General features: G+C 34.8%; 3 protein-coding genes across 12 annotated transcripts; 2 read left to right on the top strand and 1 right to left on the bottom strand.

The window, feature by feature from the left end:
• Positions 1-496: 496 nt before the first annotated feature.
• Positions 497-7,042, top strand: Cmb (combover). 6 transcript variants are annotated; one of them, XM_076905008.1, is made up of 18 exons: positions 497-1,079; positions 1,543-1,660; positions 1,738-1,877; positions 1,976-2,074; positions 2,144-2,257; positions 2,399-2,437; positions 2,504-2,767; positions 2,849-3,148; positions 3,216-3,449; positions 3,532-3,664; positions 3,754-3,894; positions 3,969-4,398; positions 5,203-5,319; positions 5,398-5,655; positions 5,747-5,921; positions 5,992-6,177; positions 6,294-6,413; positions 6,492-7,042. In XM_076905008.1, exons 1-18 carry the CDS (start codon positions 930-932, stop codon positions 6,645-6,647), a joined length of 3,174 nt encoding a protein of 1,057 aa, XP_076761123.1. In that variant the 5' UTR covers positions 497-929; the 3' UTR covers positions 6,648-7,042. The 6 variants fall into 6 exon arrangements, with proteins under 6 accessions (XP_076761123.1, XP_076761122.1, XP_076761121.1 ...); XM_076905007.1 differs by having other exon boundaries at positions 498-778; positions 927-1,079; positions 2,399-2,767; XM_076905006.1 differs by having other exon boundaries at positions 498-778; positions 903-1,079; positions 2,399-2,767.
• Positions 5,830-8,480, bottom strand: LOC143429391 (uncharacterized). 5 transcript variants are annotated; one of them, XR_013102526.1, is made up of 3 exons: positions 8,013-8,479; positions 7,502-7,594; positions 7,256-7,392 (listed from the first exon to the last, which is right to left on the bottom strand). XR_013102526.1 is itself a non-coding variant. In XM_076905013.1 (2 exons), the coding sequence occupies exons 1-2, from the start codon at positions 8,362-8,364 to the stop codon at positions 5,907-5,909; spliced, it is 384 nt and encodes a 127-aa protein (XP_076761128.1). In that variant the 5' UTR covers positions 8,365-8,480; the 3' UTR covers positions 5,830-5,906. The 5 variants fall into 5 exon arrangements, 2 of the variants coding, with proteins under 2 accessions (XP_076761128.1, XP_076761127.1); XM_076905013.1 differs by lacking the exons at positions 7,256-7,392; positions 7,502-7,594 and adding an exon at positions 5,830-5,938 and having other exon boundaries at positions 8,013-8,480; XM_076905012.1 differs by lacking the exon at positions 7,502-7,594 and having other exon boundaries at positions 6,422-7,392.
• A 1,175-nt stretch (positions 8,481-9,655) lies between these two features.
• Positions 9,656-10,687, top strand: LOC143428775 (mitochondrial fission process protein 1). The gene is made up of 3 exons (XM_076903896.1): positions 9,656-9,930; positions 10,092-10,219; positions 10,310-10,687. Exons 1-3 carry the CDS (start codon positions 9,864-9,866, stop codon positions 10,595-10,597), a joined length of 483 nt encoding a protein of 160 aa, XP_076760011.1. The 5' UTR covers positions 9,656-9,863; the 3' UTR covers positions 10,598-10,687.
• Positions 10,688-10,803: the final 116 nt, after the last annotated feature.

Raw genomic sequence — 10,803 nt, 5'->3', positions numbered from 1 at the left:
AAACGACGAAATATTAGCGAAAGTAATACGAATTGGGCTTTATTAATGCGTCGGTATCGAAGGAAACGAAATTCTGTTGGAAATATACGAATTTGGAAAAACTAATTAAGATACTTATAGGTTAAGTACCATCAACGTGTAAACGCTGCATCGAATAGTATAACCGACAGATTCAATTGTCACTTTTAAAAATTGTCAAATATTATGCATTATACTTTCATCGTAATGGTAAAAATAATCGACATAATTAATATATTATACGAAAAAAGTAATAACGTGGTTTTCTTTTTATTCAATACTACATAACCACAAGATGATATAAGCATTTACAGCTAGCTGTAAAATAAAAAATCAAGATTTTGTAGACAACCTTATTATAGCATAAAATAAATTGTGAACAATTGTTCCCATAAAAGTGGCTTTTAAACAATTGTCTTAAATTACTGACTTGGTCATTAAAAATCATGTTTAACAACATGTCAAACAAGCATTTAAAAATGGCCGCAGCTGCGAAGTAACTAAGAGTGATTTTGAAATTTCAATCCATATATTCCTATAATCGTCATAGTAGATGCGTCAATGGCCTAACTTATTTATAGCATCTAATTCTTTTTATTAGCCTGCCAAGTATTTTGACGTAAGAGCCTCGTGAATACCAATTCATACTTTCACACTTCCGTCTCGTTCGATAATATTTGTTAAGACGATCTCTTAGTCAGTCGTGTATTACTTATTTGAAATGCATCCACTCGCGCAATCGGCTCTATAATATTTCCAGGTAAATGACACCTTTCTACTCGCATGAAATCACGTTCTCTTAAAACCGGATCAGGATAAAAGTTGTGCAGCAAGGTTAACTGTGAAAAATCAACGAACAGAGCGATAACTTTTTTTTTTTCAAGAGTGTAAAAATATTTTGTGCAAAGAACATGTCGCCGGGTGTTAACGATGGTCCACGCAACACAGGCACACTTCCAAAAAGCAATAGAAGAAATGATAGAAATAGAGAACGGTCAGCAGCTAATCAATTTGCAAACCATTCTGCTTATCGTGGACATGCACAGCACTCTAACAATTTGGTAAACTAATAAAAGAAATATAAATGATATTTTTATTTTGCATACTTTAATTTATGTAATATTTTCCATTGCATTATTTATTAGAAAATAGAAACAGCTAAGGAACAAAGTTTTAATAATCATTTTCTGCTATTTGATCTATGTATTTTCACTCAAAGGCCCAAAGTGTATGTTTTGTTGCTTAACAATAAGTATTACAAATGCAATTGAAGGGAATATATTAAATTTGATGTAACTTGAACTTTCCAAATGAAAACTTTATACAGCCATCTGTATATAGTAGTTTAAAAGATAATCTATTAATAGATAGCTGAATAGTGGGGAAGTTCTCTCTAAGAATACATATCCAGATACGAATCTACCTCGAGGCAGTAGAGTTTCAGTATTTCAATCATCATTTGTAGAAAACACTGACTGATCTGTGCATAATTAATTGTTGTATTTTATAAATTACACGTGATAGTATCAACTCGATTGGAAACCAATTGGTGAACAGGAACATCAGAGGATAACAAAGAATAGTAATACAAGATCAGTTTCTTCAGTACCATCCACATCCTATCAAGACATATCCGAATTTGGTATATATATATAATTATTTTTGTTCTTTTATTGTTACAAGGTGTTCGTTAATAATATAAAAATGTTATTGTGTTAGTATCATTTGGTGGTCGACGACCATATAATTACAGTGCAGAGGAGTCTTTGCATTGGCAAAAAATGGTTCCTCCTACTGATTCTCAAACTCAATCACCTCCTAGAGTTCAAGGGGCTAAGCCTTCAAATGTTGATAAAATGGTAACATATCTATCTTGATAATCAAGATTGCTTGTTCCTCAAACTATTTTGTTTAAATTAATATGTGTAAATGTAATTTTTTATTCAATTTATTACAGCCTGATAGAAGCCAAGTAGAATCTCGATTAAATCAAATTAGAGATTATATCAGAGTAACATCAACTATGATGGATTCGCTTAATCAGTCCAGCGATCCGGTAAGTGTTTAGAATATTGGCCTTATCTCCTTTCCTACGTTAAATATTTTTTTTATGATTATTTTTTAGCGCGCACAAGCTCAAAATGAGAAGTTATGTAGAATGGTGGAGGATCTTCATGACAGTGAAAGAAAACTAAGTAAACTGTTGGAACAGTATCAAAATTGTGGGCTATTTTGCGAGGTTATTGAACTTATAGACTTATTATTTATTGAGTGATTAAAGACTAGATCCACAAATTGCATTCTATGTTTGCAACTATACATGTAGTGACTTTACACTAAAATTTACGAATTCTAAAATTCTTAATTGTTTCCTTTCTAGAATGGAGAAAATAGAGAGGATGGAGATGAAAGTGACGAAGTAAGTAGAGAAATGCAGCTACGCAGGAAGATGGAAGAATCACAAAGGAAACTTGTACAACTGCAGGAACAGCAAGCCAATCTAGTTGGAATGCAGTTGCGTGTTAGGGAAAGATTAAACGAAGCGCGTCAAGCTCAACAAGCTCTTTTACAGCAAGAAAATCAGAGTGCAATCGGCGTTGCTCTACCATTACCCGCGCACGTTGAACAACTTAAATCCGAAACAGCTGCACTGAAGGGAAAACTGTCTCAACTTCAAACAAAGAAAAAAAATATGGATCACCTTGTAGCAGAATTACAAGCTGTCGAAATATCTGATAGGGGTAGCTGTGTTAGTACAATACTTATTTTTTATAATAATTTTGTTGTAAATACGAATAACATATATCGTTACTATTACTATGTATTTTAGAGTTCTGAAGGTTCAAGAAATTTCGGAAGAGATAAAGCTGCAGAACTGGAAGCAATGAAAGCACAGCTTGCCCATTTGAAATCATTAATGGAAGATGCAACAAAAGTACGGGAAAGTCTTGATTCTAACTCCGAGCCTGAGCCAGAAGTAGAAGTAAACGGTGAAACTGCACCTGATGCGGATGGAAACGAAGATGAAAATGCAACGAATATGTTGTTCGAGCATCAAAGCGATACTGACGAGACGGATCATGAAAAAATACGAAACACTGGAAATAGGCCAACCGTTGAAGACATTCAGGTATAAAAATTAAACAGGACGAAAAATTAGATTTCATTGTGTTTAACATCTGGAACTTATTTTATAGGCTGTCACACGAGAACTTCGAGAACAATCGGTTTTGTTACAAACAGCTAGAGCGGAATTACAACGACTGAAGCAACCATTATCAGCAATTCATTCTAATTCTACATCTGGATTCCAAACTTCAACTCCCCCTCCATCGCTTACAGCCTCAATCGGTTCTGAAAAAAAGCAAAGTAATAATTCTGAAGTTCAACCTACCCAAGGAAAGAGGCGACAAACGGATGATACGCGGAAGGTATATATTTTATATTCCTTTATACCTGGAAGAAAAGAATATTCAGTATTCACGTTAATGTTTTTGCTTTACTGGGAAATAGGAATCATCTCAAACACCCAGCGTCAGCCGCGATATGGGAGGACCTACTGATTTAAGTAGTCACAGAAGTTCCAGTTCACATATTAGTCATTTAAGTACTCCAGCTAATGTTTGGCCCCCTACGACTACGATTGGTAATTAAAGTATACGTCTTACGAACTTTCTACATATATGTACATATAAATAATATTAATAATTTAAAAAATATTTCTTTTTTACATAGGAGGATCTAATGATCAGAGTATAGATGGGATATCTTCCGACAATTTAATGGATATCGGACCTCAAACAACAGCGATTGAAAATGGATTCACTGGAAATTGGTGGACATACCCACCACCGCCTTTAAATCAATTACAACACGGTACATTATACGCGATAAAACAAGTCATGACGTAATAAATGTATAATGTAATAAATCTCACATATCATTTCTAGGTTCAACCGAGTACTATCGACAATTGCTGTTAGGTTCTCAAGCTCAACAACTTCAAATGATGGGCACTACGATACAGCAATGTTGTCAGTTGTTATGGTCCCAACAACGTGAATTACAAGCAATGCGGACAGCTATTACTCAATTGCAAGCTCATCTGAGGCAAACCCAGTTACAACAGCGGAATAACAGTGAGAGTAATGATGAATATTCTAACTTAAGTCGCAACATTCATCATCTTGGTGAGACATTAGATTCCACGTTACCACCGAGTTCATCTCTACCAAATCTGGTGTCATTGCCAAATTCATCTCCTGCATTATCCTACAATGCTGCTACAACTTCTGTTAATTCTCAACATCAACAACAACAATTGAATAATCAAGTTCCTCCTGGGAATAGAGCAAACAACTACTGGGATAATTTCAGAAGGTAATAGAATATACATATGTGTATATCGAGGCGAATCTTACTATTTGTCTTAGTGCAGTGGAGATGTTGCCTACAACGGTATCATGCATCAAATCGAGATTTTTCAACCATGTAATCATTTAATGGAAAGATGTATTTGATAAAGTTACGAAATATGATTTGTTTTACGATTTATAGAATTCAGTTTCACGGAACTTTTCTCTGCGTGAAATAATTGGTGATTTCTTTTCAATTGGATATCATTAAAACGAAATCAATTTTTCTTTTACGAGTTTAGGTGTTTTATGATCGATAAATCGTGCACATCCATCTTTCATCTTTGTGTAAACCTAATGTATCATTTACATAATGTAATAAACTTCACGGTCTATCTGTGCACTTTCTGTCTTGTACTTCTTACTCATTACTACCCTCGTTTAAACCATATCGCACGTAAAACCTGTTAATGATTTGGTTCTGTAGATCAATGGTTAGTGAATATGAATCTAAATGAGGATAGTATATATTGGTACGTAAATTACGGGTATGTAATGTGATATGTTTAAAAATAGATATATTGAAAATATTTCGATCTTGACTAACAATAAATGCTCAATAAGTAATAACCGTAGCTTTTTTTCTTTCTGTGATATTTGCTGTGCATTTTACACAACTTTTACATATCAGGCATTAAGAAAGAATATAATATGTTTTATCATCTTAACTATACTACATATTCTATATCCCTAAGCATGGTATGAATAGTTTGAACATAATTTTACCTCTTAATTGATAAATGTATATATATCCTTCTTACCTTTTCAGTTATTCCAGACAAAACTTACTATCGGGAAGTTCAAAAACGGTGACTGACACCATTTCTGGGCCTCTTGCAAATTCCGCATCTGGAAATACTATATCAAGTGTTAATACTACCCTCATGTATGTAATTATATCAACTATTTATAGCAAAACAAAAACAACATGCATATTTTAATTTACTGTAAATTTTAATCAAAGGAAAGACAAACGCAATCGGGATCAAGGAGCAGATAATGTACCTTTACCTTCATTAAGTGGAGTAGAGACACAATATTCGTCAAACTTGCAAATGCAATCGAATTTACAGCAACAAGAACGTGAGAACACTGCAATGCGTAGCAATATTTTGGCAAATGAAGTATCTCAACAGCAGGTTGATAATCTTTGGGAAGAAGCACATTCTTCATTTCGATTACCATCCGCAATAAATGACGATAGTACGCTCCAAAATTTAAGGTATATACATATATCGTTTACAATAGGAATTAAGCTTTTTTTAATCTTAGAAAAAATTGTAAGGAAGCTTGTCAATACTTTTATTATCTAGCTCTGAAATGAAAGAGGTATTAAGCTCACTCATCTTGGCGAACAAACAGAGACCAGATTATTTAGTCATTATATTAAGGGAGATCAAGGCAATAAGCGAGGATCACAGATTGCGGCCTCGCTTATGGAGATCGTTGCGTGCTTTGCAGGATACTCAATCTTTAAGCAATCCATTGGTTTGTAAAACATCTATCTGTCTTTGTACGTTAAGAAGTATACACCTATATTTCTGTCAACTTTTTATAGAATGAAACAACGGATCAAACTGCCAGTGAAAGTTGTCAGTCTAGCGACGACGATTCTGATGTAGATATAGTATTGGGTATGGGTACAGAAGATCAATCTATAGGAGAGTTAGTTGCAACATCTCAAGCAGGAACTTCATCATCTCCAACTGCACATGTACCATTAATAGACCATTTGGATATGCCGGTAAGTGTTATTGATAGACTATACATATTTGTGCATTTATAGGAATTTTAAATACGTAAAAATATATAGAATATACATAATAAATAATTACTTCACATTTCTTCTATGATTTGCAGGGAGCATCGTCAGTTGAGTCTGCAAGTGCTGTGTCATTAACATCTTGCATTAAACCAGGTTACAACGAAGATCTAGCAGAAGCAGATCAGTCGAGACCTGAATCTTCTGGCAATCAACAGGTAGATTAAAAATAGTTTCTTTTTATTCACTTACATTTGACACAATAAAAGATTACAATTAACAATGTATTTATATAGCCTCCTGACAGTGAAGAAGAGAATGAACAAGGTCAATGTGAAGCAGCAGGTCAAACTGAATCTTCACAAGCTAGATTCGAAGCTGAAATAGACTTGGAAAGTTTAGCTGCTAAAGCTGAAGATGAGAGAAACGAGAACAATGCAATAATGTTTTGATATTGATTCACATTAAAAAGCATCTTTAGTTGCATACATAATAACTAAATCATATCCTTTGCGTTTAATGTGTACTTTTTTAAATGAAATGTGCAATGTAACTACCAGCATTGCATTCTATAATGCCAGAAGAAACTATGATTTCTCTTCTATGTATTATTCATTCGCTAACTTAAATAATCATCAAAATGTTAATTACTCAAGTACGAGGATGTATAACTATTTCCTTTCCATTTATAGTGCAGCATTTCTTAGACCGGAATAAAGATTATAACTTAGAAAAGTAAGTATTTATTTTTTACTATATAATAAATACAATGTAATGACATGTCTAAGTGCATAAAGATTGTATGCTTTGTGATACGAATACAAAAAATATAAACATTGAAAATGAACGTCGGTTATTTTATTCAAAATTCTGCCTCTCCATAATCAGTACCAACTAGTTGCAATCTGTGAAATTGGTACATAGAGCACCCATGTGTTTCAAATAAAATCTTTTCATATTCGATGCTCTTTTCGATCAATGTATGTTCGCTATCGGATAATAATTGTTTAGAATCTGAATTGTTCAAGAGATCGTGAATACCTGCTGCCCAACAGCAGCTCTTATCTGTAATTATCGATCGTCCCAGATCATCGTCGACAGTATTTACGTTCAATGGCTCGGATTGGTAAGACGCGGTAGCCGATCCACAGTTCTTTGTACTTCCTACATTGTAGTGAACATGGTCCTTACCACCGCCTCTGAAAGGAAACCCATTGCCTTAACCCTTAATCTAGCTGGGTATCACCTATATGCCATCCAATTTGTCAGCAAATTGTCCTTACCATCAAAAAAAGACCAAACTTACTAAGTGTCATTTTTTTTATGAAAAAATATTAGCATCCATGCTTTCCGTTGCATACCATTATCCATGGTACAGAAGACGACAGGATGCATTAAGCTTCAAAATAAATTTAATGCCAGGATCGGATGAAAATCTCTGTAGTGACATGTAAATATACAACCTTTCTCCGACAGGAGGAAAAATTGAATATTCATATACATATATTTTAATATTCATTATTACGACGGTTTTGAAGAGACATTAAATTAATTTGGCGATCGTGTATGGGAGAAATACTTTACACGATCAGAATCGATCGAACGAGAACTTTCCCGCGCTTAAAAACTCTCCCGCTTAAACGGAGAAGGAAGAAGAACGACCTCTAACAAGATCTATTTGAAGCATATACAAATATGAATGAATAAGATCGTAATCTTGTACAACATTCTCCGAACAATTCCAGGAACGAATTATTTACATACAAGTACCATTTGCGGAAAATAGAAATAAAATAAAATTATGAATCCTCTCCTACCTCTACGGAACTTTTTCTGTTGAGTTGTAGGGCTGAGATCGCTGTTACATCGTTTCCGGTTCTTGCGTCGAAGCGTGTCCGCGTCGCAAACTGCTTGTTGTTGACCCTGTTTCTCGCCAGCTTTTGACTGATTTTCTACCGGCTGTTCTAAAATCACGGAGTCGTTATTCAAATAGCGCGATGCTATAGAATAATCGCATCCGTCGACATCGATTTCCATAGCTGCATCACAGGGGTAATTGAATATCGACGTCGTAATCGGTTTCATAATTTTGTTTTCGTAATATCCGTACATAGCGCAAACTTGGTTCTCTTTTCTATAATACGACGTGTTATTAAAGAACATGTTCATAACGATATGAACGGCGGGACGATGGTTCTTTCGTTATACAACGCATCACTTTTTATAGCCACATTTATTCGCCTTTGCAAGCGACGTTTAATAGCACGGTAGACAGTATTAACAAAGTACCTATTTACGGTATCACTTAAACAACGTATATTTGATCGCGCGATAATAAGAAAAACAGAAAACACTAAGCAACGAACACAACGTCTACACTCTCCGGCAGCTACGACGAATATGATTCGGATCAGAAGCCGAACACGGTCGAGCAATGAATCGGCAGCGTTCGGCCTTTCTCGCTCGGACTAGTTCGTTTCTCTGAATCCCCACCATACATATTTACATTCGTCCAGGTGTGTTTCCACGATCGACCCACACGAGAAATTTATATCGCTTCTGTCAGACTCTGACTCAAACTTTTAATATTACTCCTGAGCAATAATTTCACTTTAAATCTGATTTCCAAATCATCGAAATGAGAACGAGATACCCAGTACGTTTCCCGCTTTAAAGGTAAGGGAGAGATAGAGATATATATATATATATATATATAAAAAGTTGTAGGAAAGAGTGAGACAGATGCTACCTACCCTACTCTGCAACCCGTGGCACCATCTCTGTAAAAAGTGCTCAAACTGGTCGCACAGCGTTATCGACAGCAAAGTGAACTACTCAAGAACTACTAGCGCCATCTCTGCGGAGAGTACTGAAACTAACTCCCGACCAGTTTCAATACTTTTCCGAGAGATGGCGCTAGTTCTGCAGTAGTTCACTTCGCTGTCGATAACGCTGTGCGACCAGTTTGAGCACTTTTCGCAGAGATGGCGCCACGGGTTCTCGAGGTAGGTCGGTATCATCTGTCTCACTCTTTCTTATAGCTTTTTTATATATCTTTCTCTCTCTTACCTCTGAAGCGGAAAATATAAAAGTTTTACTGTCAATATTGTCATTACTTTACTGTCAAACTGAAATTATTCTATTTAATAATGAATTCAGTCATTATCTCGACAACTAATGATTAGAAAGTCATATTCTATAGACATTTAAATAATATTCCGGAATTTTTTGCTACTGTAAATTAAAAGCTGTAATTGATAGTTTTAATCAAATACTTGTTTTTGCAACAATTAAATATGTAAATCGGATTCTATGGAAGTCGCTATTAAATTCAATGATTTCACTGTTTTGAATGTTCTACCACCTGTTGACACTTCAACAGAGTTACAACCGTGTGAAATTCCCTATGTTCAGAATTTTGATTCGAAATGTACTTAGTCTTTTCCGAGGCCTACATTTTCAACAATACACATCGCAATTGCACTGAAACAACTATTTCTCTTAAACGATTCACATGAAACATGCACGTGACTTAGAAATTACATAATTTTTATTTCCGAGGAAATCAATATTACACTGCGTCACTGTGAGACATTTGATGCATCGAATAACGTGTCAGACACATCGATGTAGGTTATGTACGACAGTAAGAAAATTGTGTAAATAGAATGTCCAGCATAAAGAATATAAAGGATGAGGCGAATTTGTATCGTGATACACCTGTCAGATATTTGGGTAATGAAAAGCAGGTTATCGACCATTGTTATTTAACTTTTCATTGACATCGACATTGTATGATGACGTGATATTCTTGTTTCAGTAGTTCTTATATAATTATTATCAAATTAATGTTACGTTTTATATGTTGCGTGTAACGCTTTAAATTTTCTGCGCAGGATATGCGAATGAGGTTGGAGAGGCCTTTAGACCTATAATTCCAACCTGGATTGTACGGGTCAGTTACGCCGTGGCCTCTGCATATGTCCTTGCAGATACAACTAACAGCGGTCTTAAAGCTCACCAAGTAAGTTCACAATAAAATAATATTATTAAACGATACGAATATAGTATCGATTACTATTGTTACAAGGTTCATAAATATTTTGTGTTTCAGAGTAATGTTAGTCCAAGAGCAACGAAAAATACTTTACTTTCTATGACAGACACCCTATTGTGGCAGTCATTTGCATCTGTAATTATTCCAGGCTTTACAATCAACAGAATTTGTGCTGCCGTTCAATTTGTACAAAGAAGAAGCAATAATGTGGCCTTAAAAAATCGGTGGGTTCCAACAATCATTGGATTGGCGTCTATACCGTTTATAATACATCCCATTGATAATATAGTAGAACAAACGATGAACGTTACATACAGGAAGTGGATAGGATACTATCCTAAATGACCACCAATTTGAAGCATGCGATTATGCAGGGTTCTCTGAGTATAGATCTTAGATTTGTTCGGTTTTCGATGAAAACGGGGACGTTGCCGCTTATGTCAAGATATGATTGTATCAAAGACAATACTACAATGTAACTGAAAGTTATGCCTATTTTATTACATTGTATTTGCTATATCTTTATTTCTTTTTACCGAACATTTTAGAAC

Source organism: Xylocopa sonorina, chromosome 11 (genome assembly GCF_050948175.1).
Source record: "Xylocopa sonorina isolate GNS202 chromosome 11, iyXylSono1_principal, whole genome shotgun sequence".
Lineage (NCBI taxonomy): Eukaryota > Metazoa > Arthropoda > Insecta > Hymenoptera > Apidae > Xylocopa > Xylocopa sonorina.
This window is presented reverse-complemented; position numbering and strand designations above follow the sequence as displayed.

Excerpts from the sequence above, each read along its gene's own strand:
- Cmb (XM_076905007.1), top strand. The coding sequence starts at position 930 with ATGTCGCCGGGTGTTAACGATGGTCCACGCAACACAGGCACACTTCCA. Across the intron at positions 1,661-1,737 it reads TCAAGACATATCCGAATTTG|TATCATTTGGTGGTCGACGA; the intron begins GTATATATATAT and ends TTATTGTGTTAG. Across the intron at positions 2,258-2,398 it reads ATTGTGGGCTATTTTGCGAG|AATGGAGAAAATAGAGAGGA; the intron begins GTTATTGAACTT and ends TTTCCTTTCTAG.
- LOC143428775 (XM_076903896.1), top strand. The coding sequence starts at position 9,864 with ATGTCCAGCATAAAGAATATAAAGGATGAGGCGAATTTGTATCGTGAT. Across the intron at positions 9,931-10,091 it reads TACACCTGTCAGATATTTGG|GATATGCGAATGAGGTTGGA; the intron begins GTAATGAAAAGC and ends TTTTCTGCGCAG. Across the intron at positions 10,220-10,309 it reads GCGGTCTTAAAGCTCACCAA|AGTAATGTTAGTCCAAGAGC; the intron begins GTAAGTTCACAA and ends TTTGTGTTTCAG.
- LOC143429391 (XM_076905012.1), bottom strand. The coding sequence starts at position 8,364 with ATGAACATGTTCTTTAATAACACGTCGTATTATAGAAAAGAGAACCAA. Across the intron at positions 7,393-8,012 it reads ACAGAAAAAGTTCCGTAGAG|GCGGTGGTAAGGACCATGTT; the intron begins GTAGGAGAGGAT and ends TTCCTTTCAGAG.